Genomic DNA, 18,426 nt, shown 5'->3' with positions numbered 1-18,426 from the left:
TCTCTCCAGATGCTCTATTAAATACTCAGATCTCTAAAATATCTTATCTTCACACACTTCCTACTCTGGTATCCAGAACAACTATTCCTATAATCCTTGCTTCTTGTTTTCCTAACAACTTATTCAATTTACCACCTAGAGTTTTGACAAATCGTTATCTATTATCACCTAACAAAGCAGTATTTTAGGAGAAGCTTTTTCTTATTACAAATAGATCGGAAATTAACTTGAACCAGTCTAGTCAATCTACGGAAATCACAGCTCAACCCATAAATCAACACAAGGCTATTAGATAAATCATGTTATCCCGTGTTTACAGAAAACAAAACAAAACAAGGTTCCATGAGATTAAATGACTTGCTCATGGTCTTGAACCCAAAATTTAGACTCCAAATTTAATATATATACAGACACCAATAATTAAATAGGTGTGCTAATGGAAACAACAAAGAATGGTAGAACATTATTCTTTATAATGATTCAGTAATATAATAATTTTATTCAAAGAAATATTTTGTTGGATAATCTGCCAATTCCAGAGTTGATTTTTAATAATTACACAAATTATATAAGCTCAGTTTCAAGTCCCTTGATCTCCTTGTCCTCTATTAACTGACAAGAAATTACAACTCATTCCTTGAAAAATACAGACACATTCCCCTACACACACAGAGCCCTGTAAACATTCATCATTAAGTAAAAACATGCTCAGCAAAGAAATGTTTGCAAATGAGTAAAAGAAAACAAAGCGAAAAATCACAAACTTTTACCTCAGTAACTCAACAAACAGTCTTAAAAGTAGAAAGCAGTGTGTGATGCTGTGGAAGGAGTGCTGTGATTTAACCCTGGATTCTTCCTTTATCTGCCATCAATATTTATATGACCTCGGAACCTAAATTTCTTCATCTGTAAAATAAGGAACTGGATTAGATGAGCCCTTGAATTCTTCTTTCCGTAAAATACTGAGAGTCAACATTTTATACATCTTGGATCAGTTCACAGCCTCCAGCACTTTTTGTCTGAAACTCTTTTACCTCCATTCAGTCAAAAGTTTCTATGATCTTTCTAAAGTTTATATGAGTCTGAGTTCTGAGGAAAGAGGCAATTTAAAATGCTGGAATATTAACCCCCATTAAAATTGTGAGGCACTAATAGAATTGTCAAGGGTCCTAATTTTTTTTGTTGTTGTTGTTTTTGTTTTTGTTTTTGTTTGAGATGGAGTCTCACTCTGTTGCCCAGGCTGGAGTGCAATGATGCGATCTCGGCTCACTGCAACCTCTGTCTCCCGGGTTCAATCAATTCCCCTGCCTCAACCTCCCGAGTAGCTGGGACTACAGGCGTGCGCCACCATGCCTGGCGAATTTTTTTATATTTTGGTAGAGATGGGGTTTCACCATGTTGGCCAGGTTGCTATCAATCTCCTGACCTTGTGATCCGCCCACCTCAGCCTCCCAAAGTGCTGGGATTACAGGCATGAGACACCACGCCCGGCCCAGTCCTAATTTTTGTATGATTCCACAGAAGAAGGACATTCAGTAATAAAGGAATTGCTGAATAAATATTTGTTTTAATGAATTGAGCACTGCATTTCTCAGTAACCATCAATCAGTATTCAATGAATGCATTAACCATTTTAAAAATGTTTAGTAACTAATCACATAGTTCCAGTTTGTTCCTGGATTTAAAGCAAAAGCAAACAAACAAAAAACACAGTGACAGAATGCAGAACCTTCTCTGGAGGCATGCCTGAATAGATGGGTCTCATGTAAAATGTCCAAGAAAACATGTATTTTATGGGCCAGGTACAGTGGCTCATGCCTGTAATTCCAGCACTTTGGGAGGCCAAGATGGACGGATCACTTGAGGTCAGGAGTTCAAGACCAGCTTTGCCAACATGGTAAAACCCCATCTCTACTAATAATACAAAAATTAGTCGGGTGTGGTGACACTCAGCTACTTGGGAGGCTGAGGCAGGAGAATCACTTGAACCCGGGAGGCAGAGGTTGCAGTGAGCCAAGATTGCACCACTGCACTCCAAGCTGGGCAACAGAGTGAGACTCCCTCTCAAAAAAAAAAGACAGAAAAGAAAAGAAGGAAAGAAAGAAAGAAAAAAGAAAAATAGGAAGGAAGGAGAGGAGAGGAGAGGGAAGAAAGAAAGATTTAAATTTTGGTCATTAATAAATAAAACACTGAATACTTCTGAGTTTTTTAACTGTCACTCAAACGATGACCTATCAAGTTTCCAAGCTTGATTGAAGATGATTATTTTCCATTTTGAGGATGTTGAATGGGAGAGTTAGGTTATGTTTGTGAAGTGTTACGGACACTACAACTAATTTGTAAGGACAGAGGATTGTTGTCTTTGATGGAAATTGTAGTTCTGTCATTAATAAAAAGATAATTTAATTTGATTCAAAAGCAAGGGGAAAATGCTTTGCTTCTTAATGGAAGTCACATATTATTATATGACTTTATTACCATAGAAAATACTACTGTTTTGTCTCCACTTTTTAAATCAAGTTTTCTTGCAGGAAACGGTTAAAGTGTTTTTAAAACATCCTTCAGTGAAAGATGATTCAGACCTGGAAGGAAGAACATCCTTTATGTGGGCAGCTGGCAAAGGCAGTGATGATGTCCTTAGGACTATGCTGAGCTTAAAATCGGACATAGATATTAACATGGCTGACAAATACGGAGGTACAGGTGAGAACTGGTAGACACATTCAGTTTGCTTTCATTTAGGTTCCAAAGTGTAAATGTTGCTATAAAACTTGTAAAATAGCAACTTGAAATCATTGTTCCTCATCTAATATTGTTTGACTTTGGTCTTCAGTTTTAAGTTTGGGTTTGCCAGGATGTCACTCCAAAGGCTTTATTTCTTCCAAATATTATGGCTAAGATTAGCATGTTTCTACCAAATGAATGGTTGCATTTGGTTTAAAACCCTGGTTGCTCCTTAGACATGATTATGAGGACTCTTCTGATCATTTATCTTTTTGTAAAAAAACCAAAACCTGTACTTTAAAACTATCCATATTTAGTAGTCATTAATTATATTTTCAGAAATTAGAATTATATTTAAGGAATGCACACATCTAAGTGTATTCCCACCAGTCTCCTTTACTGTGCTCTTTTCTCAGGTTTGAATAGGATTACCATATCCTGAATGTCCCATTTTTAAAGATAACCTCCCATGGCTCTAGAAGCTTCAAAGCTTCAAATCTACCTTGTTTGAAAAACTCTTACTAGATGCTTCTTTTAATTTCTTTCTCTAACAGGAGAGGCCTTTACCTATGTGTTGGTTAATGAAAGGTAAAGTTTTTCTGCCTCAGTGTCAACTTGAAGGTCTCTTCCTTGTGTACTCTATCCTACTTACAACTGAGAAAAAGAAGGTGAAATCACATATCACCACAATAACACTGAATAGAATAAAAAATCAGTGATAGGCTTCATGTTATTTTTTTTATTTGTAGAAACATGCTAGAGCCATTTGCATCTACTGTTATCCTGAATAAGATTTTTCTTGGCCACCAAAACTATTGATGCAACAGTAGGGAGAGAGAAGGGAGGGGAGTTGCTTTACTTAAAATCTCCCTCCCTATTCTGAGACAACCGCAGCCTCAAAAAAAATATTTTAAGAAGACAATTCAATTTGATGATAAAGACTTTAACTTTCAAAAGTATTTCTCTATGAAAGCCTTACAGCAGATCTTAAATTTCTTTTTTTTTCTTTTTTTTTTTTTTTTTTTTGAGATGGAGTCTCACTCTGTCACCCAGGCTGGAGTGCAGTGGCATGATCTTGGCTCACTGCAACCCCTGCCTCCCAGGTTCAAGCAAGTCTCCTGCCTCAGCCTCCCGAGTAGCTGGGACTACAGGTGCACGCTACCACACTCAGCTAATTTTTTTTTCTTTTTGTATTTTGGTAGAGACGGGGTTTCACCGTGTTGCCTAGGCTGGTCTCAAACTTCTGAGCTCAAGCGATCCTCCCACCTCAGCTTCCCAAAGTGCTTGGATTACAGGTGTGAGCCACCTTGTCCGGCCTGTTCTTGTTTTTATTTCCTGCTATGGTCAGCATCACCCTAGTAATGCTTCTTCAACACAGCAATGATACTTTATTTCAGCAACAACAGTTAATTTCACTCTGCAGGTTTTCTGACATTCACGGTGTCAGCCTCAGTGTACCCTTGTCAGGTACAACAGCACCAGCCAGGCAGAGCCATTCCTCAGAGGTTGAGTTTTCATTCTGCAGGGCTCTTCTAAGCTTTTAGGTTTCAATAATTTCATCCTCTTCTTTTGTACCCCCAGTGCCAGGATTGGTAGCTATTTCTTGCATTTGCTACCTCTGTAGTACCTTAGTGTTCTCTTTTTGCCATTTCATTTCTTCAATACAAAGCCAGCAATTATTTATACTGAATTCCATCTATTATATCTGGCATGGTTTCCATCTTCTGACTGGACCATGACTGATACAGTGAGGTGTTTAAAAAAAGAATCCTTGTCTTTCAGAGATACTAAAATATTTACAGATGAAAGGATATGACTCTAGAATTTTTTTCAAAACAATCAGAAGTAGAGGAAATGAATCGTGGTTAAATAAAACAAGATTAGCCATGTATTGATAATCGTTGAAGCTGGGTGATAGCTATATTGAGTTCACTGGACAATTGTCTACTTCTGAATATGTTTGAAGGTTTCCGTAATATAAAGTTACATTTAAAAAAAATTAAGTTTCTATATAAACTTGCAGCACTTTTCAAAGAGGGAGTAACAATAGCTAAGTTCAAGGTTATTTTTATTTTATTTTATTTTTTATTTTATTTTTTGAGACAGAGTCTCACTGTCATCCAGGCTGGAGTGCAATGGTGCAGTCTCAGCTCACTGCAACCTCCGCCTCCCAGGTTCAAACAATTCTTCTGCCTCAGCCTCCCAAATAGCTGGGATTATAGGCGTGCACCACTACACGCAGCTCATTTTTATAATGTTAGCAGAGACGGGGTTTCACCATGTTGGCCAGGCTGGTCTCAAACTCCTTATCCACCTGCCGTGGCCTCCCAAAGTGCTGGGATTACAGGCATGAGCCACCACGCTTGGCCTAAGGTTATTTTTAAATAAAGTAAATTCGGGGCAAGCGCAGTGGCTCATGCCTGTAATCCCAGCACTTTAGGAGGCCGAGGTGGGTGGATCATTTGAGGTCAGATGTTCAAGACCAGCCTGGCCAACATGGTGAAACGCCGCCTCTACTAAAAATACAAAACTTAGCCAGGCATAGTGGTGGGCACCTGTAGTCCCAGCTACTAAGGAGGCTGAGACAGGAGAATTGCTTGAACCCGGGAGGTGGAAGTTGCAGTGAGCTGAGATCATGTCACTGCACTCCAGCCTGGGCAACAGAGTGAGACTCTGTCTCAAATAAATAAATAAATAAATAAATATAAATAAAGTAAATTCAAATAGTTATAAATGGGGAATTTCCTTTAATATGATCATTAATTTTATCTTTTACTTAATTGAAATTTTATCTTTTTAAAAAATTTGACATTGATATTATCTATAGAGTATATTTCATACTTGATGCCACACCACAGAATTGCAGCATTTCAGAATTAGAAGTCACCTTAAAACTAAATCTAGCCCAGGGTTTTCCAAACCATGTTCTTCAGAACAACAGCTTTCTGTAGATGTACCTGAAATACTTAGCTGAGGGAATAGACAGTCGAGTGGGTAATGCTCCACTTCTGATTTAGTCAGAAACACTCAACTCATACTTGTTTTATATATTAGGTGTTTTATAAATTTTCATTTGGGGGAAAAGCGTTCTTATGCTCTTAAAATGTGAAATCACTGAAATATCACAGATATTATATGATGCTTTCATCTGCCTTATGATATTCTCAGTAGTGGTCTTTCAGCCTCTTGTTGAACAGCTCCAATATAGAAAACTCACTACTGCCATCTTAACTCTATTAGAATGCTCTTCCTTATACTGAGCCAAAATTTGTCAAAGTGAATGTTCTACCCTGTGCTGTCTTCCCTGTGATAGCACTTCAGATATTTGAAGTTACTCATGCCTGTCTGAATCTCGTCTAGGTCAAACTAACATTCAGCCATTTAGGTCAGTGGTTCCCAAATTCAAGAATGGCATAAGAATTACTAGAGGTGTTTGTTTAAATTCAGATTCCCAGGCTATATGGACAGAGATTCTATGTCAAATCTTGTAGCAAGTCCTGTTGACTCCACCTCCAAAACGTGTTCTAAATCATTCTGTTTCTCTCCATCTCCATTCCAACTACCCTAGTCAGACCACCATCATTTTTCACTCAGTCTACTGCCAAAATGTTTACTGGTCTCCCTGCTTATATTCTAATCTACTACAAATACATTTTCCTCCGAACAGCTAGAGTGATCTGTTTAAAGCATAAATCAGATAATATCACTCCACTATATAAAGCCCTTCAAATGTCTTCCATCACTGACTGACAGGACCATTTGTGATCTGGCCTTTTCTACCTTTCTGACTTACTCCACTGTCACTTACTGTGCTGCAACTACGCTTCCTTCCTTAAACATACACAGTCGTTCCTGTCCTGTACTAACTCTTCCCTTTGCTCAAAATACTCTGTCTTTTTCATGGTTCGGGTCTCAACTTAAACATCAGCTCGTAACCACCAACCAAAAGTAGTCCCTCAGTGATTCTACATATCAAAATAATTTTTATTACTTTAATTATACCAATTATCACTATATAATACTTCATTGATGGGGAATTGTTTTGCTTTGTTTGGCTTCCCTTCCTAGAATGTAACCTTATATATTGTATTCTATGCTAAACACCCAGCATTATAATACTACCCAGCCCAAAAATCTGCATCCAGGTTTGCTCCATGGATCACCCTTTATGAAAGAGACACTGTTCTAGGCCTTATAGAGCCATAATACTTAGAACTGGCCCAGGCCTCTGAAGTGTTATTGTGGCTAATTCAAACCTATAGAGGGATGGCATAAGCCAAGCATTACAGTGGAGTAACATAGAGAGGAGTCAGTGTAACATGAAACACATTTAATCAAAATTACTCTTTAAAACCTCTGGAAGGCACAAGAGGAGGCCATATTCCATCTCAGTTTTTCTCCAGTGAAGCAAATTCCTGTTTCTTTTCTTTTCTTTTTTTGAGATGAGGTCTTTCTATTTTCTCCAGACTGATCTAGACCTCTTGGGTTTAAGCAATCCTCTTGCCTCAGCCTCCCAAGTAGCTGGGACTATAGACATGTGCCACCTCGCTGTTTCTTAAATTGAGCCCTGGGGAAGTAGCTGGCTTGTAGCTGATATTGTATTAAAAATGCACTCAATGCAGCAAGATGTGCGTGCTTTCAGTACCACTGGGGTACACAAGCCAACTGAAGGAACAGTGCATGTAAGCAATGGAGGGAACAGTAGATTGATGTCTCCAGTCACATGACCCCTTAGGGGCATATGCTTATTGAGTGGGTTGTTGGGCAGAATTGTGTACATCATTTAAATCATTTCTCTTTGTTATTGTTTTCTTGCTCTCTTAAAGAGAAAAAGAGAAAACTAATAGCTGAAAAGAGAAAACTAGTAGCTGAGAAGAGGATACCATTTCAGACCAACAGGGTGGAAAGGAAGAAAATAGCAAGAAGAGAAAGGTAGAAGGAAAGGAGAAAGTGTGAGTAATACATATGAATAGGAAGGAAGGCAGAATCTAAAAAAGCAAAAAATAAATTAGTGCATCCTTAAAATTGAGATTGCATTTATTCAAAATGATGGGGAAATCAAGAGAGGAAAGGACATACAATAATCTAAAAGGTGAAGTTGTTATTGACTAGTTCATCACTTTCTTTTGGTTCCCTTTTAGCTTTGCATGCTGCTGCTCTTTCTGGCCATGTCAGCACCGTGAAGTTATTACTGGAAAATAACGCTCAAGTAGATGCTACTGATGTTATGAAACATACTCCACTTTTCCGAGCCTGTGAGATGGGACACAAAGATGTGATTCAGACACTCATTAAAGGTGGGTTAATAAGAGTACTCCGAATAAGACTCTCTTAACAGGTATGAATTCCTGCATACTCTGTTTGAGATAAAGCTTTCCTTAGCAGAAAGCTGCACAAGTACAAGGATGAAGGGATGATCACACAACATGGCATGAGGAACCTCAAGTTCTACTCCTAGCTCCCCTTGTTGGGAGTGGCTTGATATAGGAAAAGTCATTTCACCTGCCTGATCTTCATTTTTATTTTATATAAAGGGGGAGTGATTCCTAGCCAGTCCAATTTACAAGCTTATTGTAAAAATCTGATGTAGACAATGTATGTAGAAGCATTTCCATAAGAATAAAGCATTAAAGGAACAATTATTATTATTTTTCTTCTATTCATTTTAATAAACGCATTTAAGGAACAATTGTGTTTTTTTTACTTCTATTCATTTTAATAAAAGCTATTTATATTAGACATTTTCATTATATTTGTGCTTTTCCAGGTGGAGCAAGGGTAGATCTAGTTGACCAAGATGGACATTCTCTTCTACATTGGGCAGCACTGGGAGGAAATGCTGATGTTTGCCAGATATTAATAGAAAATAAGATCAATCCAAATGTCCAGGATTATGCAGGAAGAACCCCTTTGCAGTGTGCTGCATATGGAGGCTATATCAACTGCATGGCAGTTCTCATGGAAAATAATGCAGACCCTAACATTCAAGACAAAGAGGTAGAAATTCTGTCTTTTCTATATTGTTTGCTCCAAAGAATTTAAAGTATTTCTTCTTTGTTGTAAACGTAAGTAAAACAACAGTTTACAAGATGAAGAGATCACCCACAAATCCATCTGTTAATCATGACTATTATTTGTCCATGTTCTCCTCCAGTCTTTTTCTATATATATAATTTAACATAGTTATAGGCTGGGAATAATTTTATAACTCTTATAAAAGATTAAATGGTATACACTGTATGCATCTATAAAAATAAATATATTTATGATTTTCCTTTTTTTTTTTTTCTTGAGACAGAGTCTTGCTCTGTCGCTCACGCTGGAGTGCAGTGGTGCAATATCTGCTCACTGCAAGCTCCGCCTCCCAAGTTCACGCCATTCTCCTGGCTCAGCCTCCCGAGTAGCTGGGACTACAGGCGCCCGCCACTACGCCCAGCTAATTTTTTGTATTTTTAGTAGAGACGGGGTTTCACTGCATTAGCCAGGATGGTCTCAGTCTCCTGACCTTGTGATCCGCCTGCCTCGGCCTCCCAAAGTGCTGGGATTACAGGCGTGAGCCACTGCGCCCGGCCTTCTTTTTTTTTTAATTACACTTTAAGTTCTAGGGTACATGTGCACAGCGTGTCGGTTTGTTACATATGTATACATGTGCCATGTTGGTGTGCTGCACCCATTAACTCGTCATTTACATTAGGAATATCTCCTAATGCTATTCCTCCCCACTTCCCCCACCCCAAGCCAGCCCCCGGTGTGTGATGTTCCCCTTCCTGTGTCCAAGTGTTCTCATTGTTCAATTCCTACCTATGAGTGAGAACATGCGGTATTTGGTTTTCTGTCCTTGCAATCGTTTGCTGAGAATGATGGTTTCCAGCTTCATCCATGTCCCTACAAAGGACATGAACTCATCTTTTTTTGTGGCTGCATAGTATTCCATGGTGTATATGTGCCATATTTTCTTAATCCAATCTATCATTGATGTATATTTGGGTTGGTTCCAAGTCTTTGCTATTGTGAATAGTGCCGCAATAAACATACGTGTGCATGTGTCTTTATAGCAGCGTGATTTATAATCCTTTGGGTATATGTCCAGTAATGGGATGGCTGGGTCAAATGATATTTCTAGTTCTAGATCCTTGAGGAGTCATCACACTGTCTTCCACAATGGTTGAACTAGTTTACAGTCCCACCAACAGTGTAAAAGTGTTCCTATTTCTCCACATCCTCTCCAGCACCTGTTGTTTCCTGACTTTTTAATGATCGCCATTCTAACTGGTATGAGATGGTATCTCATTGTGATTTTGATTTGCATTTCTCTGATGGCCAGTGATGATGAGCATTTTTTCATGTGTCTGTTGGCTGTATAAACGTCTTCTTTTGAGACCTGTCTGTTCACGTCCTTTGCCCACTTTTTGATGGGGTTGTTTGTTTTTTTCTTGTAAATTTGTTTGCGTTCTTTGTAGATTCTGGATATTAGCCCTTTGTCAGATGGGTAGATTGTAAAAATTTTCTCCCATTCTGAAGGTTGCCTGTTCACTCTGATGGTAGTTTCTTTTGCTGTGCAGAAGCTCTTTAGTTTAATTAGATCCCATTTGTCAATTTTGGCTTTTGTTGCCATTGCTTTTGGTGTTTTAGTGATGAAGTCCTTGCCCATGCCTATGTCCTGAATGGTATTGCCTAGGTTTTCTTCTAGGGTTTTTATGGTTATAGGTCTAACATTTAAGTCTTCAATCCGTCTTGAATTAATTTTTGTATAAGGTGTCAGGAAGGGATCCAGTTTCAGCTTTCTACATATGGCTAGCCAGTTTTCCCAGCACTATTTATTAAATAGGGAATCCTTTCCCCATTTCTTGTTTTTGTCAGGTTTGTCAAAAATCAGATGATTGTAGATGTGTGGTATTATTTCTGAGGGCTCTGTTCTGTTCCATTGGTCTATATCTCTGTTTTGGTGCCAGTACCATGGTGTTTTGGTTACTGTAGCCTTGTAATATAGTCAGGTAGCGTGATGCCTCCAGCTTTGTTCTTTTGGCTTAGGATTGTCTTGGCAATGCGGGCTCTTTTTTGGTTCCATATGAACTTTAAAGTAGCTTTTTCCAATTCTGTGAAGAAATTCATTGGTAGCTTGATGGGGATGGCATTGAATCTATAAATTACCTTGGGCAGTATGGCCATTTTCATGATATTGATTCTTCCTATCCATGAGCATGGAATGTTCTTCCATTTGTTTCTCTCCTCCTTTATTTCATTGAGCAGTGGTTTATAGTTCTCCTTGAACAGGTCCTTCACATCCTGTGTAAGCTGGATTCCTAGGTATTTTATTCTCTTTGAAGCAATCGTGAATGGGAGTTCACTCATGATTTGGCTCTCTGTCTGTTGGCATATAGGAATGCTTGTGATTTTTGCACATTGATTTTGTATCCTGAGACTTTGCTGAAGTTGCTTATCAGCTTAAGGAGATTTTGGGGTGAGACAATGGGGTTTTCTAAAATTACAATCATGGCATCTGCAAACAGGGACGATTTGACTTCCTCTTTTCCTAATTGAATACCTTTATTTCTTTCTCCTGCCTCATTTCCCTGGCCAGAACTTCCAACACCGTGTTGAATAGGAGTGGTGAGAGAGGGCATCCCTGTCTTGTGCCAGTTTTCAAAGGGGATGCTTCCAGTTTTTGCCCATTCAGTATGATACTGGCTGTGGGTTTGTCATAGATAGCTCTTATTATTTTGAGATACGTCCCATCAATACCTAATTCATTGAGAGTTTTTAGCATGAAGGGCTGTTGGATTTTGTCAAAGGCCTTTTCTGCATCTATTGAGATAATCGCGTGTTTTTTGTCTTTGGCTCTGTTTATATGATGGATTACATTTATTGATTTGTGTATGTTGAACCAGCCTTGCATCCCAGGGATGAAGCCCAATTGAGCATGGTGGATAAGCTTTTTGATGTGCTGCTGGATTCGGTTTGCCAGTATTTTATTGAAAATTTTTGCATCGATGTTCATCAGGGATATTGGTCTAAAATTCTCTTTTTTTTGTTGTGTCTCTGCCAGGCTTTGGTATCAGGATGATGCTGGCCTCATAAAATGAGTTAGGGAGGAGTCCCTCTTTTTCTATTGATTGGAATAGTTTCAGAAGGAATGGTACCAGCTCCTCTTTGTACCTCTGGTAGAATTTGGCTGTGAATCTGTCTGGTCCTGGACTTTTTTTTTTGGTTGGTAGGCTATTAATTATTGTCTCAATTTCAGAGCCTGTTATTGGTCTATTCAGGGATTCAACTTCTTCCTGGTTTAGTCTTGGGAGGGTGTATGTGTCCAGGAATTTATCCATTTCTTCTAGATTTTCTAGTTTATTTGCATAGAGGTGTTTATAATATTCTCTGATGGTAGTTCATATTTCTTTGGGATCGGTGGTGATATCCCCCTTATCATTTTTCATTGCATGTATTTGATTCTTCTCTCTTTTCTCCTTTATTATTCTTGCTAGTGGTCTATCAATTTTGTTGATCATTTCAAAAAATCAGCTCCTGGATTCATTGATTTTTTGAAGGGTTTTTTGTGTCTCTATCTCCTTCAGTTCTGCTGTGATCTTAGTTATTTCTTGCCTTCTGCTAGCTTTTGAATGTGTTTGCTCTTGCTTCTCTAGTTCCTTTAATTGTGATGTTAGGGTGTCAATTTTAGATCTTTCCTGCTTTCTCTTGTGGGCATTTAGTGCTATAAATTTCCCTCTACACACTGTTTTAAATCTGTCCCAGAGATTCTGGTATGTTGTGTCTTTGTTCCTATTGGTTTCAAAGAACATCTTTATTTCTGCCTTCATTCTGTTATGTACCCAGTAGTCATTCAGGAGCAGGTTGTTCAGTTTCCATGTAGTTGAGCGGTTTTGAGTGAGTTTCTTAATCCTGAGTTCTAATTTGATTACACTGTGGTCTTAGAGACAGTTTGTTATAATTTCTGTTCTTTTACATTTGCTGAGGAGTGCTTTACTTCCAACTAAGTTGTCAATTTTGGAATAAGTGTGATGTGGTGCTGAGAAGAATGTATATTCTGTTGATTTGGGGTGGAGAGTTCTGTAGACGTCTGTTAGGTCCACTTGGTGCAGAGCTGAGTTCATGTCCTGGATATCCTTGTTAACTTTCTGTCTTGTTGATCTGTCTAATGTTGACAGTGGCCTGTTAAATCCTCCCATGATTATTGTATGGGAGTCTAAGTCTCTTTATAGTCTCTAAGAACTTGCTTTAAGAATCTGGGTGCTCCTGTATTGGGTGCATATGTATTTAGGATAGTTAGCTCTTCTTGTTGAATTGATCCCTTTACCATTATATAATGGCCTTCTTTGTCTCTTTTGATCTTTGTTGGTTTAAAGTCTGTTTTATCAGAGACTAGGATTGCAACCCCTGCTTTTTTTTGTTTTCCATTTGCTTGGTAGATCTTCCTCCATCCCTTTATTTTGAGCCTATGTGTGTCTCTGCACGTGAGATGGGTTTCCTGAATACAGCACACTGATGGGTCTTGACTCTATCTAATTTGCCAGAGTCTGTGTCTTTTAATTGGAGCATTTAGCCCATTTACATTTAAGGTTAATATTATTATGTGTGAATTTCATCCTGTCATTATGATGTTGGCTGGTTATTTTGCTCGTTAGTTGATGCAGTTTCTTCCTTGCATCGATGGTCTTTACAATTTGGCATGCTTTTGCAGTGGCTGGTACCAGTTGTTGCTTTCCATGTTTATTGCTTCCTTCAGGAGCTCTTGTCAGGCAGGCCTGGTGGTGACAAAATCTCTCAGCATTTGCTTGTCTGTAAAGGATTTTATTTCTCCTTCACTTATGAAGCTTAGTTTGGCTGGATATGAAATTCTGGGTTGACAATTCTTTTCTTTAAGAATGTTGAATATTGGCCCCCACTCTCTTCTGGCTTGTAGAGTTTCTGCTGAGAGATCCGCTGTTAGTCTGATGGGCTTCCCTTTGTGGGTAACCTGACCTTTCTCTCTGGCTGCCCTTAACATTTTTTTCCTTGATTTCAACTTTGGTGCATCTGACAATTATGTGTCTTGGAGTTGCTCTTCTCGAGGAGTATCTTTGTGGCATCCTCTGTATTTCCTGAATGTGAATGTTGGCCTGCCTTGCTAGGTTGGGGAAGTTCTCCTGGATAATATCCTGAAGAGTGTTTTCCAGCTTGGTTCCATTCTCCCCGTCACTTTCAGGTACACCAGTGAGATGTAGAATTGGTCTTTTCACATAGACTCATATTTCTTGGAGGCTTTGTTTGTTTCTTTTTACTGTTTTTTCTCTAAACCTCTCGCTTCATTTCATTCATTTGGTCATCAATCACTGCTACCCTTTCTTCCACTTGATCAAATTGGCTACTGAAGCTTGTGCATGCCTCGTGTAGTTCTCGTGCCATGGTTTTCAGCTCCATCAGGTCATTTAAGGTTGTCTCTATGCTTTTTATTCTAGTTCGCTATTCGTCTAATCTTTTTTCAAGGTTTTTATCTTCTTTGCAATGGGTTCGAACATCCTCCTTTAGCTCAGAGAAGTTTGTAATTACCGATTGTCTGAAGCCTACTTCTGTCAACTCATCAAAGCCATTCTCCATCCAGCTTTGTTCTGTTGCTAGCAAGTAGCTGTGTTCCTTTGGAGGAGAAGAGGCACTCTGATTTTTAGAATTTTCAGCTTTTCTACTCTGGTTTCTCCCCATCTTTGTGGTTTTATCTACCTTTGGTCTTTGATGATGGTGACGTACAGATGGAGTTGTGGTGTGGATGTCCTTTTTGTTTGTTAGTTTGCCTTCTAACAGTCAGGACCCTGCAGGTCTGTTGGAGTTTGCTGGAGGTCCACTCCAAACCCTGTTTGCCTGGGTATCACCAGCGGAGGCTGCAGAACAGCAAATATTGCAGAACGGCAAATGTTGCTGCCTGATCCTTCCTCTGGAAGCTTTGTCTCAGAGGGGCACCTGGCTGTATGAGGTGTCAGTCGGCCCCTACTGGGAGGTGTCTCCCAGTTAGGCTATCGGGGATCAGGGACCCACTTGAGGAGGCAGTCTGTCCGTTCTCAGATCTCAAACTCCATACTGGGAGAACCACTACTCTCTTCAAAGCTGTCAGACAGGGACATTTAAGTCTGCAGAAGTTTCTCCTGCCTTTTGTTCAGCTATGTCCTGCCTGCATAGGTGGAGTCTACAGAGACAGGCATGTCTCCTTGAGCTGCGGTGGGCTCCACCCAGTTCCAGATTCCCTGCCGGCAGCTTTTGTTTACCTATTCAAGCCTCAGCAATGGCAGACGCCCCTCCCCCATCCTCGCTGCTGCCTTGCAGTTTGATCTCAGACTGCTGTGCTAGCAGTGAGTGAGTCTCCATGGGCGTGGGACCCTCTGAGCCAGGCGTGGGATATAATCTCCTGGTGTGCCGTTTGCTAAGTCCATTGGAAAATCGCAGTATTAGGGTGGGAGTGTCCCGATTTTCCAGGTACCATCTGTCACGGCTTCTCTTGGCTAGGAAAGGGAATCCCCCGACCCCTTGCACTTCCCGGGTGAGGCGATGCCCTGCCCTGCTTCGGCTCACGCTCCATGGGCTGCACCCACTGTCCAACAAGCCCCAGTGAGATGAACCCGGTACCTCAGTTGGAAATGCAGAAATCACCTGTCTTCTGCATCACTCACGCTGGGAGCTGTAGACTGGAGCTGTTCTTGTTCGGCCATCTTGGAACCAGGGCCTTTTTTTTTCTTTTTTTTTTTTTGAGACAGAGTCTCACTCTATCTCCCAGGCTGGAGTCCAGTGGTGCAATCTCAGGTCACTGCAACCTCCACCTCCCGGGTTCAAGCGATTCTCTTGCCTCAGTCTCTCAAGTAGCTGAGAGGCTACTTGGCCTCTCAGGCATCCACCACCATGCCTGGCTAATTTTTGTATTTTTAGTAGAGACGGGGTTTCGTCACGTTGGCCAGGCTGGTCTCAAACTCCTGACCTCAGGTCATCCGCCCGCCTCAGCCTCCTGAAGTGCTGGGATTACAGGCATGAGCCACCGCCCCTGACCCTATTACATGATTTTCTTTTCTTTTCTTTTTTTGTTTGTTGAGATGGAGTCTTGCTTCATCGCCCAGGCTGGAGTGCAGTGGCACCATCTTGGCTCATTGTGCAACTTCTGCCTCCTGGGTTCAAGTGATTCTCCTGCCTCAGCCTCCTGAGTAGCTGGGATTACAGGCGCACACCACCATGCCCAGCTAATTGTTGTATTTTTAGTAGAGATGGGGTTTCACCATGTTTGTCAGGCTGGTCTCAAACTCCTGACCTTGTGATCTGCCTACCTCAGCCTCCCAAAGTGCTAGGATTACATGAGCCACCATGTCCAGGCTATTACATTTTTTTCTTTCTTTTTTTTTTTTTTTTTTTTTTGAGACAAGAGTCTCATTCTGTCGCCCAGGCTGGAGTGCAGTGGCATAATCTCGGCTTACTGCAACCTCCACCTCCCAGGTTCAAGCGATTCTTCTGCCTCAGCCTCTGGGACTACAGGTGTACACCACCACACCTGGCTAAATTTTTTGTATTTTTAGTAGAGAAGAGGTTTCACCATGTTGCTCATGGCTGTTCTTGAACTCCTGAGCTCAAGCGATCTACCTGCCTCAGCCTCCCAAAGTGCTAGGATTACAGGCATGAGCCACCGCACCTGGCCTGTATTTTGAGTTTGTTTACTATTTCATTGGTCTTGCTCCTGTCTTTTTTATTGTCTAACTTCTAATTTCTATTTCCTAATTTCTATTTTGGTTTATTCTCTGACACATAGATTATTTAGAAGTGTACTGTTTAATTTTCAGTCAGTCGAGTGTTTTCTCATTTTTTAAATTGATTATATTATTTATTGCTGCTGTAACAAATTACCACAGGTTTAGTGGCTTAGAACAACACAGATTTATTATCTTACCATTCTAGATGTCAGAAATTCAAAATGGGTCTTACTGGGTTAAAAATCAAGGTGTTACCAGGGCTGCTTTTCTTTTGGTGGATCTAGGGGAGGATCCATTTTTTTACTTGTTTAGTTTCTCAAGGCTGCCCACATTCCTTGGCTGATGACCCCATTCCTCCGTCTTCAAAGCCACATTGGCTGGTTGAGACTTTCTCTGTATCACTTACCTGTATAATTCTTACACTCACCCTCCTGACTCCCTGTTTCCTTTATAAGGACCCTTGTGATTAGATCAGGCCTACCCAGATAATCCAGGATAATCTTCCCATCTCAAGTTCAGCTGATTAGCAATCTTAATTCCATCTACAACCTTAATTCTTCCTTCTCATGTAACATAACATATTCACAGGTATCAGGCACTAGGATATGGACATCTTTGTGAGGGAGTGCATTAATTTTTTTGGAACTTTATGGCCCAGCATATGATTGATTTTGGTAAATGTTCTATGTACATGTGAAAAGAGCACTAACTCTGTCCTTGTTGGATGCAGTGTTCTTTATTTATATATATATCACTTAGGGCCCATTTTTTAAAGTCTGTTGTTTAGGTCTTATATATCTTTACTGCTCTTTTGTCTGTTCTATCAGTTGTTTTTAAAAGATGGGTTAAAATCCCACTATGACTATGGGCTTGACTATCTTACTTTTTAATTTTCTCGATTTTTCCCTTGTATATTTGGAAGCTTTGTTATTAGATGCATACAAATTTAGCATTGTGATATCTTCCTTTTTGACTTCTTTAACACTATGAAGTGTCCCTCTTTATGTCTACCAATGCTTCATCTCTTCTTTGTCTTTCATGACATTGAAATTTTTAAAGAATACAAGCCATTTATTTTACAGAATTTGACTCAATTTGTGTTAGTCTTATGTTCCCTCTTAATTAGATTCAGGTTTCACATTTTTGGTTGGAATATTACATAAGTAATATGAATCCTTCTCAGGGTATTACCTCTGGAGATATATGATGCCCCTTAACATAGCGTTAATTGTCCAGGCACGTTGGCTCACGCCTGTAATCCCAGCACTTTGGGAGGCTCAGGCGGGTGGATCACCTGAGGTCAGGAATTTGAGACCAGCCTGGTCAACATGACAAAACCCCGCCTCTACTAAAAATACAAAAATTAGCTGGGCGTGGTGGCAGGCACCTGTAATCCTAGCTACTTGGGAGGCTGAGGCAGAAGAATTGCTTGCATCCGGGAGGTGGAGGTTGCAGTGAGCCGAGATCTCACCATTGCACTCCAGCCTGAGCAACAAGAGCGAAACTCCGTCTCAAAAAAAAAAAAAAGTGTTAATTATGAGTTCTTGGATTAAATATCATTTGCTTTCTCCACTGTATATTTAATATTTTCCCTTTTTGTAAATAAGCAATTTGGAAAAATTATTGCTTATATTAATTTTGAATTAGCACAAATAACCACATATCCAAAAATACTTACTCTAGATGTACTTGATTTTTGTTTATGCTTATAGGGAAGAACAGCTTTGCATTGGTCCTGCAACAATGGATACCTTGATGCCATTAAATTACTGCTAGACTTTGCTGCTTTCCCTAATCAGATGGAAAACAATGAAGAGAGGTAAGTTGTTGACTTTTTTTTTTTTTTTTTTTTTTGAGATGGCTTCTCACCCTGTCACTCAGGTTGGGGAGCAGTGGCATGATCTTGGCTCACTGCAACCTCTGCCTCCTGGGTTCAAGCAATTCTCCTTCTTCAGCCTCCTGAGTAGCTGGGATTACAGGCATGCACCACCAC

At 39.9% G+C, this 18,426-nt stretch overlaps 1 protein-coding gene across 3 annotated transcripts in view; it reads left to right on the top strand.

Moving 5' to 3' along the window:
* INVS (inversin) overlaps nucleotides 1-18,426 on the top strand; it is a 77,986-nt gene that overhangs the window by 19,977 nt on the left and 39,583 nt on the right. For all 3 annotated transcript variants that reach the window (XM_030828925.1, XM_030828875.1, XM_030828807.1), the window contains 4 exons: nucleotides 2,532-2,703; nucleotides 7,866-8,021; nucleotides 8,492-8,721; nucleotides 18,146-18,252. In XM_030828925.1, the coding sequence (XP_030684785.1) occupies nucleotides 2,604-2,703; nucleotides 7,866-8,021; nucleotides 8,492-8,721; nucleotides 18,146-18,252 (593 nt within the window). In that variant the 5' untranslated portion in view covers nucleotides 2,532-2,603. The remainder of the gene's footprint in view (nucleotides 1-2,531; nucleotides 2,704-7,865; nucleotides 8,022-8,491; nucleotides 8,722-18,145; nucleotides 18,253-18,426) is intronic.

Source organism: Nomascus leucogenys, chromosome 1a, assembly GCF_006542625.1.
Source record: "Nomascus leucogenys isolate Asia chromosome 1a, Asia_NLE_v1, whole genome shotgun sequence".
Taxonomy (NCBI): domain Eukaryota; kingdom Metazoa; phylum Chordata; class Mammalia; order Primates; family Hylobatidae; genus Nomascus; species Nomascus leucogenys.
The sequence above is the reverse complement of the archived record's forward strand: the minus strand, read 5'-3'. Positions and strand labels throughout refer to the sequence as shown.